Source organism: Engystomops pustulosus, chromosome 5, assembly GCF_040894005.1.
Source record: "Engystomops pustulosus chromosome 5, aEngPut4.maternal, whole genome shotgun sequence".
Classification (NCBI taxonomy): domain Eukaryota; kingdom Metazoa; phylum Chordata; class Amphibia; order Anura; family Leptodactylidae; genus Engystomops; species Engystomops pustulosus.
The window spans coordinates 197,913,589-197,934,294 of record NC_092415.1 but is presented as its reverse complement, the minus strand read 5'-3'; the positions used below and the strand labels follow the sequence as shown (position 1 = coordinate 197,934,294).

At 46.9% G+C, this 20,706-nt stretch overlaps 1 protein-coding gene across 7 annotated transcripts in view; it reads right to left on the bottom strand.

The window, feature by feature from the left end:
- The window catches only part of AKAP9 (A-kinase anchoring protein 9), a 142,350-nt gene that overhangs the window by 17,787 nt on the left and 103,857 nt on the right, over positions 1-20,706 (bottom strand). For 6 of the 7 annotated variants that reach the window (XM_072154293.1, XM_072154294.1, XM_072154298.1 and 3 more), the window contains 9 exons: positions 17,968-18,180; positions 15,016-15,054; positions 12,366-12,598; positions 9,531-9,650; positions 8,976-9,152; positions 8,767-8,871; positions 6,134-6,286; positions 5,158-5,331; positions 369-4,736 (listed from right to left, as the gene is read on the bottom strand). In XM_072154293.1, the coding sequence (XP_072010394.1) occupies positions 369-4,736; positions 5,158-5,331; positions 6,134-6,286; positions 8,767-8,871; positions 8,976-9,152; positions 9,531-9,650; positions 12,366-12,598; positions 15,016-15,054; positions 17,968-18,180 (5,582 nt within the window). The remainder of the gene's footprint in view (positions 1-368; positions 4,737-5,157; positions 5,332-6,133; positions 6,287-8,766; positions 8,872-8,975; positions 9,153-9,530; positions 9,651-12,365; positions 12,599-15,015; positions 15,055-17,967; positions 18,181-20,706) is intronic. The other variant, XM_072154295.1, reaches the window with a different exon arrangement.

The window sequence follows — 20,706 nt, the reverse complement described above, 5'->3', positions numbered from 1 at the left end:
CAGACTACAAACACATTTTGTGTAGTCTGACCATATAGTCAAATTATTTACTTCCTTCCTTCTGTCTAATCTTACTGTCAGCAAGAAGCGGGGACATAGGGGGCGGAGTACATAATTTGTTTATAATCTGCCCATGAAGACATATAACTCTGCATAGGAGCTGTATACACCAAATGCTGAAAATACACTGCTCTGGGCTCACTCGCAGATCATTCTCCAATATGGTCTAGCCCCAGGCTTTAGATAACCGTCTAACAATCTACAGTCAGACAGATTGATTTTCCATAATATTTTTGCTTTCAAAAAGTTTTTTGATCAGAGACCGTAGTCTCTTCACTGGCCCATAAGCCGAATAGGCAAACATGTACCTGGGATATTGAGTTGCCCCCAATTTTTTCTGCACCCTCAGCCTGGTTTGTGTCCATATTCCTCCCTCTACTGCTTTCCAAGATTTTCTGCAGTTCACGGAGTTGCTGCTCCTTCTCGGCCGCTCGTTGATTAGCCAGATTAACCTGTTCCCGTTCCACCTGTAGCTGCTCGTGGAGGTCGGACAGCTGCTTTTCCAACTCTAACAGTCTCAAAGAGAGTGCCGACAACTTTGCCTCTGCTTCCTCCTCCATGGAGGATTTAGTATTAAGAGCGTGCAATCTTCTGTCGTCTTCCGCCATCGTGGTGGATCTATCATCATGGTGGAGCTGATTGGTGTGCGCTTGGATGGCTTTGAGTTGGGCGTCACTCACAAGAGCTGCGGCCACATTTTCCCTGAGTGTGTCCTCCATGGCCAACATCAGTTGACCGTGTTGATCGCTTTCGGCTTTTACCAGCTCTTTTAGTGTTTCGATTTCTTCTAAGTACAGTAAGATCTCCAAGTCTTTCTCCTTAACAACTTTTTGCATTTCCTCCAACCGGTTCTCCATCGCGTCTATTGTGGTCTGCATCGTCTCCTGCACAGAACTCAACAAAACTTGCTTGGTCAAGTGCTGTACAGTCTCATCTCTTAGTGCGTCCTTTACAAGGTCATCATCACACGTTGCATCTCCACTACGTTTGATCTGGAAAGGATCTTGGTCGTCTACATTATCCTTACATCTCAGCGTTTGTCTCGATTCCTTCATATCATCTGATGGTTCAGAGACGAAGGTCTCGCCATTCATTAGCTGCCTCGATTTCTTCTCCATATTTGTAACTTTTTGTATGCCATCCTCTGACATGGTTAAGGATCCAATCTTCAGGCCAGCTTTTCCCAATTTTTGGTTTAGTGTCTCCATCTCATCATGTAGCCGATTGATCTCCACAGTTTGTTGACTTTGTTGGTTTAGATGCTTCTCCAGTTCCGCATCTTTCTGCTTTATAAGTTTTTGAAGCTCCTGTAACCGTGACTCCATGTCGTGGACATTTTGTTGGGTGCTTTCGAATGTAGATGTCAATTTCTGTTGGCTGGCTAAAGGTTTTGCTCGATTTTCTCCCACTGATTGTTCTTTGACCCCTTTGTTCAGATCCTCAAAGGAGCCATCTTCTATCTTCACATCCTTATGTTTTTGACACTCTCTTAGCTTTTCTAGTTCTTTCTTTAGCTCAGCCACTTCCATTTTAGTCCCGTCTAGCTCTGCTTGTAAACCACCACCATAGTCTTCTATCTTCACGTCTCTATGTTTTTGAGAGTCTTTCAGCGTCTCGAGTTCTTCCTTTAACTCGGCCATTTCCATTTTGGTCTTCTCGAGCTCTGCTTGTAAGACATTGTTACCATCAAAGTCTTTTTGTACTTCTCTGCTCTCTGTGAGCGTTGGTTTATGGCTTGTTTGACTTTCCCCATCCTTTGTTGTGACACAAGAATCCATTGAACCCGTCCTCTCGTCTTCAGAGAACTCCCTGATCACCATCTTTAGATGTTCTATCTCTTGTGCTTGCTGGTTAAGTAGGTCCTTCTGATTCTCACACTGCAACAACGCAGCATCCTTGAGATTTAGGATATTTTGAAGCTCTTGTAGCTCCATTTCCTTTGCAGTGGTCATGGTGGTCTCCTCCATTGAGGTTTTGGCGACTTGGCTTTCCAGGCTTTGTGCTGCTTTTTTACTTGACTTTGTTTTTGGTCTTTTCTTTTGAGGTCTTCCAGAACTTCTAGACTCTTCACCTTCCTTTACATCTCCAGATCTTTGAATAGATTTAAGATTTGCCAGTTCTTCTTCCACTGAGGCCATCTCCGTTCTTGTTTTCTCAAGCTCTGCCTTAATTCGCATCACCTCACCATCATCTTGCGGGACACCTTCTAGATTTTGTAATGAAATATCTTGTTGTCGCGTTTGACTTCCTCCATCTTTTGTTTTGATGTCTTTTATCTTTTCTAGCTCTTCTTTCAACAATGCCATTGCCTTTTTAGTGGCCTGAAGTTCTACTTCTAAGGTATCACCACCATCTGAGTTTTTCTGCACCTCCTTGTTTTCCATAAGGATTTCTCCTTGACTTGTTTGACGTTCTCCATCCTTTGTTGTGAAGGCCGAATCCAGTGAAATGTTCTGTTTCTCTTTTGTGAAATCCTCCAGTGCTCTCCTCAGCCTTTCGATCTCTTTTGTTTGCTGGTCAAGCAAGTCTTTCTGATTTACATACTCTAACAACTCTACATCTCTAAGACGTATAACATTTTGAAGTTCTTGTATCTGTAACTCCATATTATTTACAGTGGTAATGTCAGTCTTCTCAGTGCAGTCACCTGATGGATGTATTGTCTTTTTGGGAAAACTTTGCTCTAGATCTATTGGCTTTTGCATCAATATATGCTTTTCCAGCTCTTTTTCCAATAAGGCCATCTCCATTCTGGTCTTCTCGAGCTCTTCTTTCATTCTGATGAGCTCACTCTCATCTCGTTTGACCTTCTGTTGATGAAATTCAGTTTCTTCTAGACCAGTCTCCGGAGAACCTCCAACATCAATTTCAACTCTTTCAGATTCTTCATGATTTTTTATGCCTATAGATTGTTGCAACAATTTCTGCTTCTCCAACTCTCTTTCCAATAGGGCCATCTCCATTCTGGTCTTCTCGAGCTCTGCTTTCATTCTCATTAGCTCACTCTCATCTTGTTTGACCTTCTGTTGATGAAATTCAGTTTCTTCTAGACCAGTCTCCGGAGAACCTCCAACATCAATTTCAACTCTTTCAGATTCTTCATGATTTTTTATGCCTATAGATTGTTGCAACAATTTCTGCTTCTCCAACTCTCTTTCCAATAGGGCCATCTCCATTCTGGTCTTCTCGAGCTCTGCTTTCATTCTCATTAGCTCACTCTCATCTTGTTTGACCTTCTGTCGATGAAATTCAGTTTCTTCTAGACCAGTCTCCGGAGAACCTCCAACATCAATTTCAACTCTTTCAGATTCTTCATGATTCTTTACGTCTAGCAACAATTTCTGCTTCTCCAACTCTCTTTCCAATAGGGCCATCTCTATTCTGGTCTTCTCAAGTTCTGCTTTCATAGTGGCCAGCTTGTGCTCATCTTGTGCTACCTTCTGTTGAAGAATTTCTAACTGTTCATCTTCTATGCTAGTGTTGCGTTGTTTAGATACCTCCACATTCGTAATGTCTATAGGTTGTTGCAACAATTTGTACTGTTCCAATTCTTTTTCCAAAACGTCCATCTCCATTCTCGTCTTTTCGAGTTCTGTTTTAAGGTTAGATAGCTCGCCTTCATCTTGGTCTACCCTCTGCCGAGAAGTTTCTGTGTCTTCTATCAAGGTTTCCCCTTCACCTTTCTTTATCCCATCGATTGCCCCCTCTGCATCTGACAATTTCTGCTGTAAAATTTTGACCTCCTCGTTTAGACGCTCTATTTCCTGATTTTCAAGCAAGGATGAAGTATTGGTGAGCTCCATAAGTTGTGAATCTTTCTCATGGACTGTTCTCTGTAGATCATGCAACTGAATCTGAAGTCGATGAATTGCATCCTTGGAAGTCTCTTGTACAGATGCAAGCAAAGCTTCCACGGCCAAGTACTGAGCGGTTTTCTCTCGTAACTCTTCGGTCAACCTCTCGATCCTGACTTTGTCATCTCCCTGCTTCCTCGCAGGCATTTCTGAAAACTTCACCTTATGCTCCAAGTCGTCTTGGAAATGTTGTCTTTCAACCTCCTTAGGCATGAGCGTTTCATCTGCATTAGTTCCTTCTGTATTTAGAGGTAGGGTGAGATTTTCTGGACAATCGAGACTGGGCTTGTGCCTAGAACTTTCAAGTTCTTTAGATTTTTTCTCTTCAAGTTCAATCTGAAGTCTTTGAACAGTCTCTTCCAGGTCTTTCATGACCAGAGACTGCTTTTGCAGCGTTACTATTTCCTCATCCTTCTTTTTTACAATTTCTTGCAGTTCGATCAATTTGAACTCCATATTCTGCAAAATAAGTTGCATTTCCTCCGACTCGGATGACACTGGGGCGATCTCATTCCTTCTTTCATGCTCCACGGATGTATTTTTTCCTATTGCTTCTACATTCTCTTCTTCCCGGTCAGCAAATGGGGCATCTCCTTGACCAATTTCCTTTGTGTCCACCACGTCTTCATACTGGACTTTATCCGTGAAGTCCATAGCGACTTTCTGCTCTATACGAGACAACTCTTCTTGCAGCTTTTCTATGACTTCGTTCAGCTTCTCTATCTCCTCTTCACTGTTCTTCTTCAGTTGTTCTTGGTCACTCTTCAAGCACTTGATCTGGCTTTTGTATTCCTTAATTTGTTCATTTTTCTTTTCGATCACCTGTAAATTTAAGGAAAAAATATATGTATACAATTAGCTTTAATTTTAAATATTTCAGAAACCTTTAGCAAACAGCAGGGTATACAAGGTAATGTCCATTGCCTACTTCTTAATGACTGGTCTATAAGCTTTGACAATTCAAAGGGAACCTGTCAGAAAATATGATTTGCCTTCCATTTGTAACAGTCTTTGGAGGAACTTCTATCCCCCAACTGGTAACACTAACTTGTTAAACTATTACTAACAAATGCAAGCCACAACATTGCGCTATACACCAGAGGTGCTAGCATTGTGATATGATGGGAAACACAAAAAAATTTACAAAAAGTTGAGATGGTTCCCCTTTAGGATCATTTATCTTTACTTTCTTCCCTAGATGGCGAGTAATATAGAAGATCCCACTAACAGGACAACAAATTACCTTGTTATCGGTTGCAGCCTCGAGTTGTATCTGTAATTTTGTGATCTGTTCATTGAGAAGGTCGATTTCTTGGTCTTTGAGCAGCAACAATTCCTCGGTTTTTCCAGGTTTGTTATTAGGCAATTTAGAAGAGACGGTTTGGGGATGTTCATGCTGTGTGCTTTCAACTTCACCCTAAAGTAAGAGCCAAATGTCACATTATTTGTAAAACTCAAAAGGTTCTCAGATACTGAAAGGAATGGCTTATACTTAGTATGAGCCTTTAAAGGGGTTGTCCGGAGGTTCAAAAACAAGGCTGAATTCTTCTAAAAACAAAGTGTCACACCAGAACATGGGTTGTGCTGGTATAAATAAGCTGCATAGATGTGGATGGAACTTACCTGCTATACCACACACTGCCAATGGTCAGAGAGGAGCAGTGAAAGCAGCCAAGTTTTTTAACCTCCAGACAACCCCTTTAATTGGAGAATGGTGAAGGTTTGACATTGGGCCCTGCAGTGATCTGGTGATATGAGCAGAATACACAGACCTGGAAGTAAGTGGCACTGTACATTCTGCAGTGGTCGTGCTGTATTATTGCAGCTCATTTATTTAAAGAGAGATGATCTGCAGAATCATAGCCGGTCCACTGCACAGTATACTGAGCGGTCCACTTCTGCCTCCATACACGGTTCTGTAATCAGCTGGTTAGTACAGTACCTGGATGTCAAAACTTTATTAATCCCCAATTCAGGACCTGTCAGTCCTGCACAAGGATTAGGAACATCCCTTTAATGCATCATTGATCAGTGTGACACAATGCATTTCTGGAGGTCCATTAAGATCCATGTTACGCACTGTATCCACTGTGGAAACCTGCAAAACCCAAGATGTTGCACGACTACAACTGCTGACCCGACATGTTGGGAGTTGTAGTACTGCAAGAGCTGGAGGTTTGCAGGTTAGGGATCACTGCCCCGATCCATGACCTTCTAACCTTCAGCACTTTATTCTCTTGCTCCAGTTCCTGCAGACGTGTTTCCGCCTCCTTCCTCTGGATCTCCAGCTGCATGTGGAGCTGCTGAACCTCTTCATTCTTATTTTCCAGCTCTTCTCTGAATTGTTCAAGCTGCTCCACCAGGTTTGTGATCTGTAGGATATGAAGCCATGATAAAGCATAATATAATGTGGATGGGCGCGTGTGGGTGAGGAAGTGAATTTGGGAACAATAGGAATACCTTAATCCTAATGTACATGAGGGATTATCACCTAACGTGTTTGTTTAGGTCACACTTGTTGTGCATCCGTTATTTCTCCTGGAAAATCACAGCCATTGGCTACTGTGACCATTGGCTACTGTAGAGGGCACTGTGACCATTGGCTACTGTAGAGGGCACTGTGACCATTGGCTACTGTAGAGGGCACTGTGACCATTGGCTACTGTAGAGGGCACTGTGACCATTGGCTACTGTAGAGGGCACTGTGACCATTGGCTACTGTAGAGGGCACTGTGACCATTGGCTACTGTAGAGGGCACTGTGACCATTGGCTACTGTAGAGGGCACTGTGACCATTGGCTACTGTAGAGGGCACTGTGACCATTGGCTACTGTAGAGGGCACTGTGACCATTGGCTACTGTAGAGGGCACTGTGACCATTGGCTACTGTAGAGGGCACTGTGACCATTGGCTACTGTAGAGGGCACTGTGACCATTGGCTACTGTGAGGGCACTGTGACCATTGGCTACTGTGAGGGCACTGTGACCATTGGCTACTGTAGAGGGCACTGTGACCATTGGCTACTGTAGAGGGCACGGTAATCATTGGCTACTGTAGAGGGCACGGTAATCATTGGCTACTGTAGAGGGCACTGTGACCATTGGCTACTGTAGAGGGCACTGTGACCATTGGCTACTGTGAGGGCACTGTGACCATTGGCTACTGTGAGGGCACTGTGACCATTGGCTACTGTGAGGGCACTGTGACCATTGGCTACTGTAGAGGGCACTGTGACCATTGGCTACTGTAGAGGGCACGGTAATCATTGGCTACTGTGAGGGCACTGTGACCATTGGCTACTGTGAGGGCACTGTAATCATTGGCTACTGTAGAGGGCACTGTGACCATTGGCTACTGTAGAGGGCACTGTGACCATTGGCTACTGTAGAGGGCACTGTGACCATTGGCTACTGTAGAGGGCACTGTGACCATTGGCTACTGTAGAGGGCACTGTGACCATTGGCTACTGTAGAGGGCACTGTGACCATTGGCTACTGTAGAGGGCACTGTGACCATTGGCTACTGTAGAGGGCACTGTGACCATTGGCTACTGTAGAGGGCACTGTGACCATTGGCTACTGTAGAGGGCACTGTGACCATTGGCTACTGTAGAGGGCACTGTGACCATTGGCTACTGTAGAGGGCACTGTGACCATTGGCTACTGTAGAGGGCACTGTGACCATTGGCTACTGTAGAGGGCACTGTGACCATTGGCTACTGTAGAGGGCACTGTGACCATTGGCTACTGTAGAGGGCACTGTGACCATTGGCTACTGTAGAGGGCACTGTGACCATTGGCTACTGTAGAGGGCACTGTGACCATTGGCTACTGTAGAGGGCACTGTGACCATTGGCTACTGTAGAGGGCACTGTGACCATTGGCTACTGTAGAGGGCACTGTGACCATTGGCTACTGTAGAGGGCACTGTGACCATTGGCTACTGTAGAGGGCACTGTGACCATTGGCTACTGTAGAGGGCACTGTGACCATTGGCTACTGTAGAGGGCACTGTGACCATTGGCTACTGTAGAGGGCACTGTGACCATTGGCTACTGTAGAGGGCACTGTGACCATTGGCTACTGTAGAGGGCACTGTGACCATTGGCTACTGTAGAGGGCACTGTGACCATTGGCTACTGTAGAGGGCACTGTGACCATTGGCTGCTGTAGAGGGCACTGTGACCATTGGCTACTGTAGAGGGCACTGTAATCATTGGCTACTGTGAGGGCACTGTAACCATTGGCTACTGTAGAGGGCACTGTGACCATTGGCTACTGTAGAGGGCAATGTGACCATTGGCTACTGTAGAGGGCAATGTGACCATTGGCTACTGTAGAGGGCACTGTGACCATTGGCTACTGTAGAGGGCACTGTGACCATTGGCTGCTGTAGGAGGCACTGTGACCATTGGCTACTGTGAGGGCACTGTGACCATTGGCTACTGTAGAGGGCACTGTAATCATTGGCTACTGTGAGGGCACTGTAATCATTGGCTACTGTGAGGGCACTGTAACCATTGGCTACTGTGAGGGCACTGTAACCATTGGCTACTGTAGAGGGCACTGTAACCATTGGCTACTGTGGGGCCATTGTGACCATTGGCTACTGTGGGGGCACCGTGACCCTTGGCTACTGTAGAGGGCACTGTGACCATTGGCTACTGTAGAGGGCACTGTGACCATTGGCTACTGTAGAGGGCACTGTGACCATTGGCTACTGTAGAGGGCACTGTGACCATTGGCTACTGTAGAGGGCACTGTGACCATTGGCTACTGTGGGGGCACCGTGACCCTTGGCTACTGTGGGGGGACATTCATTGTAAAGCTTAGATTTTAAAGCACAAGTCACCTCCTTCTCTTTTCTGTCTGTGGCTTCTCGCTCCACCTGCAGCTGCGCTTCCAGAGGCATTTCCCCTCTTAATCCAATGACTATGGAGGGTCTTCTGTCTTCCACCTTGGGAATACATACAGAATTATATAGTGACATTATGTGGCTTCCTATATTACTGCATTGGTGGTGTATTAGCATGTGGTAGGTCACATGATATATAGACCTACCTTCTGTAAGCTGTCACTGCTGATGATCAGAGCCTGCTCCAGCTCCCGGATCCTGCACTCCATCTTCTCCATCTCCTCGTTCCTCTCTTGCACGTCCCGTTGCAGCTGCTCTTTGCAGAGTAGGAGTTCGCTGCACTTGTCAGTCTTTTCCTTAAGGCTGCTCTCTAGTTTTTCCACCTTATAGGAATAAAAAAAGAATAATATAATAAGAAAGGAAACATAATAGGTATGTGAAAAATCTAAGTGTCTCCGTGGTAACAGACTACACACAACTTTATGTAGTCTGGTCCTGCGGGCAATCTATTCTAAGGGAAAATGAGTAAAAAAACACCACTTTCTGTCCCTCTGAGTGACTTCTTTACATTATCGCACTTCTCTCTGTCCAAATATTATTTTTAAGTAGCAAAATATACAAAAGCTTTAAGGCAGAAATGATAAACGCGGGGATAGACTAATAGATATGAGATGGATAGCTTCACCCCCAGGGTTACTTTGCGCCCACTACTGGCCATACTTATTGCCCACGGACTGTCGTCCCAGCCTGTCACCACTTACCTCGTTACTTTGATGATCATTTACAGGTTGGTGTCTTTGAGGCATTTTCAGCTGTTGCTCTAGTTTCTGGATTTCTTGCTGAAACACGTCCCTCTCATGTTCCCGATCTACTGCTTGTTCCTAAAGCACAAGGATGAACATGGAATATTTAGAAGACATCCTTAGAAGTGCATGAACTATGGGCCATGGAGGGGGTGCTGTAGAGAGGGCCATGGAGGGGGTGCTGTAGAGAGGGCCATGGAGGGGGTGCTGTAGAGAGGGCCATGGAGGGGGTGCTGTAGAGAGGGCCATGGAGGCGGTGCTGTAGAGCAGGCCATGGAGGGGGTGCTGTAGAGAGGGCCATGGAGGGGGTGCTGTAGAGCAGGCCATGGAGGCGGTGCTGTAGAGCAGGCCATGGAGGGGGTGCTGTACAGTAGGCCATGGAGGGGGTGCTGTACAGTAGGCCATGGAGGGGGTGCTGTACAGTAGGCCATGGAGGGGGTGCTGTACAGTAGGCCATGGAGGGGGTGCTGTAAAGTAGGCCATGGAGGGGGTGCTGTAAAGTAGGCCATGGAGGGGGTGCTGTAGAGCAGGCCATGGAGGGGGTGCTGTAGAGCAGGCCATGGAGGGGGTGCTGTAGAGCAGGCCATGGAGGGGGTGCTGTAGAGCAGGCCATGGAGGGGGTGCTGTAGAGCAGGCCATGGAGGGGGTGCTGTAGAGCAGGCCATGGAGGGGGTGCTGTAGAGCAGGCCATGGAGGGGGTGCTGTAGAGCAGGCCATGGAGGGGGTGCTGTAGAGCAGGCCATGGAGGGGGTGCTGTAGAGCGGGCCATGGAGGGGGTGCTGTAGAGAGGGCCATGGAGGGGGTGCTGTAGAGAGGGCCATGGAGGGGGTGCTGTAGAGAGGGCCATGGAGGGGGTGCTGTAGAGAGGGCCATGGAGGGGGTGCTGTAGAGAGGGCCATGGAGGGGGTGCTGTAGAGAGGGCCATGGAGGGGGTGCTGTAGAGAGGGCCATGGAGGGGGTGCTGTAGAGAGGGCCATGGAGGGGGTGCTGTAGAGAGGGCCATGGAGGGGGTGCTGTAGAGAGGGCCATGGAGGGGGTGCTGTAGAGAGGGCCATGGAGGGGGTGCTGTAGAGAGGGCCATGGAGGGGGTGCTGTAGAGAGGGCCATGGAGGGGGTGCTGTAGAGAGGGCCATGGAGGGGGTGCTGTAGAGAGGGCCATGGAGGGGGTGCTGTAGAACGGGCCATGGAGGGGGTGCTGTAGAGCGGGCCATGGAGGGGGTGCTGTAGAGCGGGCCATGGAGGGGGTGCTGTAGAGCGGGCCATGGAGGGGGTGCTGTAGAGCGGGCCATGGAGGGGGTGCTGTAGAGCGGGCCATGGAGGGGGTGCTGTAGAGCGGGCCATGGAGGGGGTGCTGTAGAGCGGGCCATGGAGGGGGTGCTGTAGAGCGGGCCATGGAGGGGGTGCTGTAGAGCGGGCCATGGAGGGGGTGCTGTAGAGCGGGCCATGGAGGGGGTGCTGTAGAGCGGGCCATGGAGGGGGTGCTGTAGAGCGGGCCATGGAGGGGGTGCTGTAGAGCGGGCCATGGAGGGGGTGCTGTAGAGCGGGCCATGGAGGGGGTGCTGTAGAGCGGGCCATGGAGGGGGTGCTGTAGAGCGGGCCATGGAGGGGGTGCTGTAGAGCGGGCCATGGAGGGGGTGCTGTAGAGCAGGCCATGGAGGGGGTGCTGTAGAGCAGGCCATGGAGGGGGTGCTGTAGAGCAGGCCATGGAGGGGGTGCTGTACAGTAGGCCATGGAGGGGGTGCTGTACAGTAGGCCATGGAGGGGGTGCTGTAAAGTAGGCCATGGAGGGGGTGCTGTAAAGCAGGCCATGGAGTGGGTGCTGTAGAGCAGGCCATGGAGGGGGTGCTGTAGAGCAGGCCATTGAGGGGGTGCTGTAGAGCAGGCCATGGAGGGGGTGCTGTAGAGCAGGCCATGGAGGGGGTGCTGTAGAGCAGGCCATGGAGGGGGTGCTGTAGAGCAGGCCATGGAGGGGGTGCTGTAGAGCAGGCCATGGAGGGGGTGCTGTAGAGTAGGCCATGGAGGGGGTGCTGTAGAGTAGGCCATGGAGGGGGTGCTGTAGAGTAGGCCATGGAGGGGGTGCTGTAAAGTAGGCCATGGAGGGGGTGCTGTAGAGCAGGCCATGGAGGGGGTGCTGTAGAGCAGGCCATGGAGGGGGTGCTGTAGAGCAGGCCATGGAGGGGGCGCTGTAGAGCAGGCCATGGAGGGGGCGCTGTAGTGTAGGCCATGGAAAGGGTGCTGTAGAGTAGGCCATGGAGGGGGTGCTGTAGAGTAGGCCATGGAGGGGGTGCTGTAAAGTAGGCCATGGAGTGGGTGCTGTAGAGCAGGCCATGGAGGGGGTGCTGTAGAGCAGGCCATGGAGGGGGTGCTGTAGAGCAGGCCATGGAGGGGGTGCTGTAGAGCAGGCCATGGAGGGGGTGCTGTAGAGTAGGCCATGGAGGGGGTGCTGTAGAGTAGGCCATGGAGGGGGTGCTGTAGAGTAGGCCATGGAGGGGGTGCTGTAAAGTAGGCCATGGAGGGGGTGCTGTAGAGCAGGCCATGGAGGGGGTGCTGTAGAGCAGGCCATGGAGGGGGTGCTGTAGAGCAGGCCATGGAGGGGGCGCTGTAGAGCAGGCCATGGAGGGGGCGCTGTAGTGTAGGCCATGGAAAGGGTGCTGTAGAGTAGGCTATGGACACTAGCCAAAAAGTGGGGGCTCTGCTGAGCTATGGATATGATGGTTGGGACCAGAGGAACCTCCACTCGTGGCCATTTATCCTGGAACGATGGAGCGCTCTGTAACCTAGACCATGGCTTACATCTAAGAAGCGTCGGGTCTTCTCCAGTTGTTTCTCCAGGGCCAGGTTCTTCTGGCGGAGATCTTCCAGGTCAGCGTTCTTCTCTTGTTCCAGTTCCTTATAGTGGTTCACCTGCTCCTCCAGCTCCACCTCCAGGACCTTCACTTGTTTGTGGAGGTCCCCGGAGTCCTTCTCTGCCTGACGTTGAACCTCGATTTTCTCCTTCAGAAGTTTCTCGGTCTCTTCCAGCAGCTCTGTTCAGGGAGGGGACAAGGATCCCATCACTCACTATACACAGGTGACATCCACCAATCACAAGTGTCTCAGTAACCCGAATATTCATGATAGGAAAAACATTGGATTAAAGCGTTGGGAGGTTTTGGAATTTTCCAGGGAGTTACGCCCAACCTGGTGCCGGTGTCCTGCTATATAATGGTGATTATGGTGGAAAACCGGTTTTTGGTTTATTAAAAAGCCACATAAAATAGAAGTATAAAATAAGATAAGTGCAGCACTCACAAATATATATATTATACATAGCAGACTCTCTATAATTACATTCTGAAACATCACGTCATCCACTTTACTGCCATGTCCTACATCCATCCTAGTATTGCTGCAGCTCCATCATTAACATGAAAATCCCATACTTAGAGGGATTGTCCAGTATAGAGAACCCATTTCTGGTCACCCTAAAATTCTGAGGGGTTTCTCTACTCAGGACCCTAAGGAGAGAAGATACCAATGAGCTTCTCTTACGTCTCTCTGGAGGACCTGCAATTGATTTGAATGGGTATTGGTGCAATACTTCATTTCTCCTGCGGGGGTGCTACAGGGAATATCAACACTTGCTATGATCTGATCACTGGTGGTTCCTAATGGAAGACACTTCATGATTACTTTAATTTTGAGGGATTCTTCTAAACAAGTAGAAAATGATCTAAACTTGGGGAACCCTTTTAGAAAAATGGGTGCAATTTTTGGGAGAAGTAGCCTGTCCTGTATGGATGTAGCGAGAATGAACCTTACACTTAATGCATTATATACACTTAATTTCAATCCTATTAAAAGGGGAACTTTCCCCATCTCCCTCTCTCAGCATATTTTATAGACAATGTTCTACTAATTCTGGAGCAATGAGAATTTTGTAAAGTAAGTATTTTCTTAAATCTAGCGGCAGATGGGCGGAGTCAGGCACTCTTCTCCAATCCCAGGACCACACAGCTGACAGTAAAAAGCCTAATTGTCATAGTTTTCTATCCAGTACCTGATATGCTAATTGGGGTCTCTACTGTCAGATGGATCTTCCTGGGTTGGAACAGACAGCTTTGCTCCACCCACTTGACCATTATGATTCGAAAATTAAGGAGAGAATTCCAACTACGGCAGAATCATTAGAGTGATATGTTTTGATTGAGTTGGAGTTTGTGGTGATGAAAAGGTCCTCTTTAAGGCCGCATTCACACCTTGCGTTTCAGTTGCCTTTTATAAATGTAACTGAAACGTGAAGGGGAGGGGCGTGGCCAGAATTTCTACTGCATTCTAGAACACGCACTATGTGTTTCCATGTGTTTGCCCCTAGTAGTAACAAACCTTGTCCTAACTTTGAGGCTGCATTCATACATTGCATCTCTGTTGCATTTTGTAAACGCAACTCAAATGCAATGGGGCGGGGCCTAGCCACAACGCATTATACATCTGCACTGTAATACATGCGTTCTGGAATATGTACCATGTGTACCATGTGGTGCTCCTTCCAGGGCGCATGCTTTTTAGTAGACTCAAATATGTCTTCTGGCCAGGCCCCTCCCCGTTGCACTCGAGTTGCGTTCACAAAACGCCACCTCAACGTAAGGTTAAGGTTTGATGCCTCTAGAGGGCAAATACCTCAACAATTGGGGTAAAAGATGAAAAAACTAAAGTTAGAACTTCACAAAAATATTTGTAAATGCTGCAAATATAAACATTTTTAAAATAAATCGTGAACATTTTGTGTTATTTTTCTTTTTTTGCATTGCGATTATCCGTATTATGAAAATCCAATGTTTTTCCGCGTCATGATGGAAGCCAGGACGTGGTGGCCCAGTACACCGGGTGCAGTTAGACACACATTGTATACCAAATACTTGTCACGGTTTGGAGTTTGGAACAAACTGCAAACTTTCACCGGGTGCCGTTACCAGGGAAAGAGAAACCGTCACAGAGATGATTAATGTGAAAACAGGCAAGAAAAATCACCAGGAAAAAAAAAAAAGACAAATTTTTTTTTTTTTTAGAATTCAGAACCGCTGCCTGCCTATGACCATCATCTTACAGGAGCTGCAGTGATCGTGTCTGATCCGCATGGGAGGAGCATCTGAAGGATTGAAAAGGGGAGGGGATTCCGAATCATGGATAAAGGAGGAGGAGCTGTGATTGGTTGCTGGATAAGATGATGGTTATTGATTGGTAGAGTTGCGTGTTAATGAGAGGTAAGAATTTATCCCCTTACGAGCAAAAAGGGGGGTGTGGGAAACACCACAAGAGGAGTGGTTAAGCAAAAGGAACCGGCAAGCGAGAGTGGGTTAGTGCAAGGAGCCCCGAAAAGCCAAAGGGTTAAGTCATTCCCAAATCGTAGCCGTTAAATACACCCGATTATAAGTTCCGCCATGCGGGAGGGGTACAAACACACCTTCTTCTGGAGCTGCAACGACTGCAGCTTCTACTAAGCCTGGGAGAATAGAGAACAAAACAAAATGCAAGTGTAATTCACAGGCCGTGTACAGGTCTTCTGCAACGTGTCATTACTGGAGGCGAGAGAGAGGGGGCAGCAGAGGGGAGGACGCGGGTGAGTAATGGGGCGGAAAATTATTAGGGTGAATGTTATACCCAATGCACAGGTCCGGATAAAACACCTGGGGGGCGGTGATGTCATTGTGACATCTCAGCAGGGGAGGGCAATGACCATAAAGGCTCCGCCCCCGCTGTTTTACCAGGACCGGTCACATTGAGTTTCTTACCTGATGTGAAGGGTGAGCAACAAGGGCTCTGGACACACTACACAACATACTCAAATAATAAGAAAAACAATCTTATGTTAAGATAAAAACATAATAATAAAAAAAAAGTAGATGGGCGCCTCCCCTACTAATAGGTCTGGGTTAATAACTACTAATATTCGTTATGAAATAACAAACTTGGGCTTCTCTTTATGACTACGACCCCTTGTTATTCCTCCTGGAAATCAGAATGATATAAAATATGCACAGGCTAGCCAATGGGGTTTGTCTATGAGCGCAGGGACACGCCCCATTGACAGGGTGAGCGTCAGTGTAGTTGTATATTTCCAGGAGGAATAACACAAAGATTATCATAGCAGAAATTTATCATAATTCAATAAAATGTTGGAAAAATTTAAACCAATACTCATAACTGGCTGCAATTCTCAACATGACCACCGGGTGGCCACATACAGGATATCACTTTGTGACACTGTTGTGAAACAAAACGGTCTTGAAAAGTTTATTATCTGGATGTTTCCCATCAAGGGGGAAGATGAAGGAGCACACGGCAGTGACAGATTATATCATACATAGAGTATTAAAGTGATTCTTTCAATGTTTATTCCTATATATCTCAAAAGATGACTCCGTTGGTTCATATAAATCACCACCAATAAGTTGTTCAACCTTAGAAACATTTGCTTGTTGTGTTCAAAAACAGAGGACACGCCTGCCCACAGGTTGCATGTGCTACTGCAGATTAGCTCCATTGAATTTGGTAGGAATGAGCTGCAATATCACACCCAACCTGCAGACAAGTGTGGCGCTGTTGCTAACAGAAATCATGATTTTCCAATCTTGCACAAACTTTAAACAGGATTCCAGGACAAGAAATATTCTCAAACAGTGCAGTTTGGGCAACAGAGAGACTCTGTAGCAGTTCCCAGGTCTGATAGGCAGGGGGCGCAGGAGAGTAATGAGAATCCCAGTCTAATAAGCAAAACAATTCTGACTAATTTGCATAAATACTAATACAATTTCAGCAAATCTCTATGCTGACAGTTTAGAGGACAATGAAATACGATATGGCAAAATGTAAGACATAGTAATGTAAATGTTTTATTACATTTATTCAATCCCTTCGATCAGTACTGACAAGTCTCTTATTGTAAGAACTTCTCTTCCGTCTCCTTATGCGAAGGCATCAACGTTCCATGCTGAGACCTCAGCTGCTGGAGACGGAAGAGAAGTTCTTACGATAAGAGTCGTGTTGGATGAACTGATCGAAGGGATTAAATAAAGGGGATAAAAAAAATTCAAGAAAATCAGTGGTGGATGATGACTACATGTATGGATGACTGCGGTGCAGGGGCGGCCTCCGTATAACCAGGACTGTCCATCCCAGTACATCCAAGCCATTACATACTTATAGAAGGACATAAACATGTATAATGTGTGCAACCCCTGTATATACTGCCCCTGTGTGTGTGCAACCCCTGTATATACTGCCCCTGTGTGTGTGCAACCCCTGTATATACTGCCCCTGTGTGTGTGCAACCCCTGTACATACTGCCCCTGTGAGTGTGCAACCCCTGTATATACTGCCCCTGTGTGTGTGCAACCCCTGTATATACTGCCCCTGTGTGTGTGCAACCCCTGTATATACTGCCCCTGTGTGTGCAACCCCTGTATATACTGCCCCTGTGTGTGCGCAATCCCTGTATATACTGCCCCTGTGTGTGCAACCCCTGTATATACTGCCCCTGTGTGTGTGCAACCCCTGTATATACTGCCCCTGTGTGTGTGCAACCCCTGTATATACTGCCCCTGTGTGTGTGCAACCCCTGTATATACTGCCCCTGTGTGTGTGCAACCCCTGTATATACTGCCCCTGTGTGTGTGCAACCCCTGTATATACTGCCCCTGTGTGTGCAACCCCTGTATATACTGCCCCTGTGTGTGTGCAACCCCTGTACATATCTATCAAACATTTCCAATCCTTTAAGGATTAGTCTGCAGGGATGTAACTTGAAGCTAATGGCCCCCAGAACAAAGTCTATGCCAGGCCACCGACTATAATATATGGTATATAGTACTAGTTTCCTATGGGAAATTATACTTTATGGGCCCCCTAGACGTCTTGGACCCTCTGCACGCCCTCAAGTTACGCCCTTGCTAGACTGATAAGTAAAAGTCCGAACTCCAGGCCCCACTACTAATTCTGTCGGCTGGTTTACAGTCCAACAACGGGAACCCATCCCATAATGTCAGCACAGGGGCCTGTATGGTGCAGGAATTACACAGCACCGTCCACTCTGTAGTGGCTGAGTTGAGTTACTACATATCAGGCCCCATTCATGTGAATTGTGATGCTGCCTTCTGACCTGATACTGATGTCCATTCCCGAAGATAAATCATTCATTAGCATTTGGAAACGTTATATATGTGTAAAGTACTGAATGTCCTTGTGTTGTTACAATATATTATCAGCTCCAGCGCTGTCTGTACCTGGATAAGTAATTTTGTAGCGATTATGATATTACAGTAAGGCTGGGGCCGGTCAGGTGGGGCCCGTGTTATGGGATGATGCATGGAGGGGGTGTAATAACAGGACAGGTATAATATACGGATGAGATACATACGCTGCTCTGCTGGCGCTGCGTCCGCTTTCAGGGCGAGCTTCTGGCGGGAGAGCAGCTCCTTCTCCTCTTGTATCTGCTGCCGCTCCTGCTCCAGCTCCTGCAACCTGTTACCTGTACATTGCAGCTCCTGTTCAAGATGCCGAATAAGGTCATTCTTTTCCTGCATTTGCTTTTCAAGAAAGACTCTTTCGTCTGTGTATCCATCGAGGAGGCCTGGAAGGAGAGATGAGAGGAAGAGCTATAACTGCTGATCCAAACCAAATATATGTATCAAACATAATGAATCCACAGCAGAATAATGAGTGCAGCTCTGGAGTATAATACAGGATGTAACTCAGGATCAGTACAGGATAAGTAATGTCATGCATGTACACAGAGACTGCACCAGCAGCAGAATAGTGAGTGCAGCTCTGGGGTATAATACAGGATGTAACTCAGGATCAGTACAGGATAAGTAATGTCATGTATGTACACAGTGACTGCACCAGCAGCAGAATAGTGAGTGCAGCTCTGGGGTATAATACTGGATGTAACTCAGGATCAGTACAGGATAAGTAATGTCATGTATGTACACAGTGACTGCACCAGCAGCAGAATAGTGAGTGCAGCTCTGGGGTATAATACAGGATGTAACTCAGGATCAGTACAGGATAAGTAATGTCATGTATGTACACAGTGACTGCACCCGCAGAATAGTGAGTGCATCTCTGGAGTATAATACAGGATGTAACTCTGTACATACATGACATTAGTTATCATGTACTGATCCTGAGTTACATCCTGTATTATACCCCAGAGCTGCACTCACTATTCTGCTGCTGGTGCAGTCACTGTGTACATACATGACATTACTTCTCCTGAGTTACATCCTGTATTATACTCCAGAGCTGCACTCACTATTCTGCTGCTGGTGCAGTCACTGTGTACATACATGACATTACTTATCCTGTACTGATCCTGAGTTACATCCTATATTATACTCCAGAGCTGCGCTCACTATTCTGCTGGTGCAGTCATTCTGTACCTACATGACATTACTTATCATGTACTGATCCTGAGTGACTGCACCAGCAGAATAGTGAGTGCAGCTCTGGGGTATAATACAGGATGTAACTCAGGATCAGTACAGGATAAGTAATGTCATGTATGTACACAGTGACTGCACCAGCAGCAGAATAGTGAGTGCAGCTCTGCAGTATAATACAGGATGTAACTCAGGATCAGTACAAGATAAGTAATGTCATGTATGTACACAGTGACTGCACCAGCAGCAGAATAGTGAGTGCAGCTCTGGGGTATAATACAGGATGTAACTCAGGATCTGTACAGAATAAGTAATGTCATGTATGTACACAGTGACTGCACCAGCAGCAGAATAGTGAGTGCAGCTCTGGGGTATAATACAGGATGTAACTCAGGATCAGTACAGGATAAGTAATGTCATGCATGTACACAGAGACTGCACCAGCAGCAGAATAGTGAGTGCAGCTCTGGGGTATAATACAGGATGTAACGCAGGATCAGTACAGGATAAGTAATGTCATGTATGTACACAGTGACTGCACCCGCAGAATAGTGAGTGCAGCTCTGGAGTATAATACAGGATGTAACTCTGTACATACATGACATTAGTTATCATGTACTGATCCTGAGTTACATCCTGTATTATACCCCAGAGCTGCACTCACTATTCTGCTGCTGGTGCAGTCACTGTGTACATACATGACATTACTTCTCCTGTACTGATCCTGAGTTACATCCTATATTATACTCCAGAGCTGCGCTCACTATTCTGCTGGTGCAGTCACTCTGTACCTACATGACATTAGTTATCATGTACTGATCCTGAGTGACTGCACCAGCAGCAGAATAGTGAGTGCAGCTCTGGGGTATAATACAGGATGTAACTCAGGATAAGTAATGTCATGTATGTACACAGTGACTGCACCAGCAGCAGAATAGTGAGTGCAGCTCTGCAGTATAATACAGGATGTAACTCAGGATCAGTACAGGATAAGTAATGTCATGTATGTACACAGTGACTGCACCAGCAGCAGAATAGTGAGTGCAGCTCTGGGGTATAATACAGGATGTAACTCAGGATCAGTACAGGATAAGTAATGTCATGTGTGTACACAGTGACTACAGCAGCAGAATAGTGAGTGCAGCTCTGGGGTATAATACAGGATGTAACTCGGGATCAGTACAGGATAAGTAATGTCATGTATGTACACAGTGACTGCACCAGCAGCAGAATAGTGAGTGCAGATCTGGGGTATAATACAGGATGTAACTCAGGGTCAGTACAGGATAAGTAATGTCATGTATGTACACAGTGACTGTACCAGCAGCAGAATAGTTAGTGCAGCTCTGGGGTATAATACAGGATGTAACTCAGGATCAGTACAGGATAAGTAATGTCATGTATGTACACAGTGACTGCACCAGCAGCAGAATAGTGAGTGCAGCTCTGGGGTATAATACAGGATGTAACTCGGGATCAGTACAGGATAAGTAATGTCATGTATGTACACAGTGACTGCACCAGCAGCAGAATAGTGAGTGCAGCTCTGGGGTATAATACAGGATGTAACTCAGGATCAGTACAGGATAAGTAATGTCATGTATGTACACAGTGACTGCACCAGCAGCAGAATAGTGAGTGCAGCTCTGGGGTATAATACAGGATGTAACTCAGGATCAGTACAGGATAAGTAATGTCATGTATGTACACAGTAA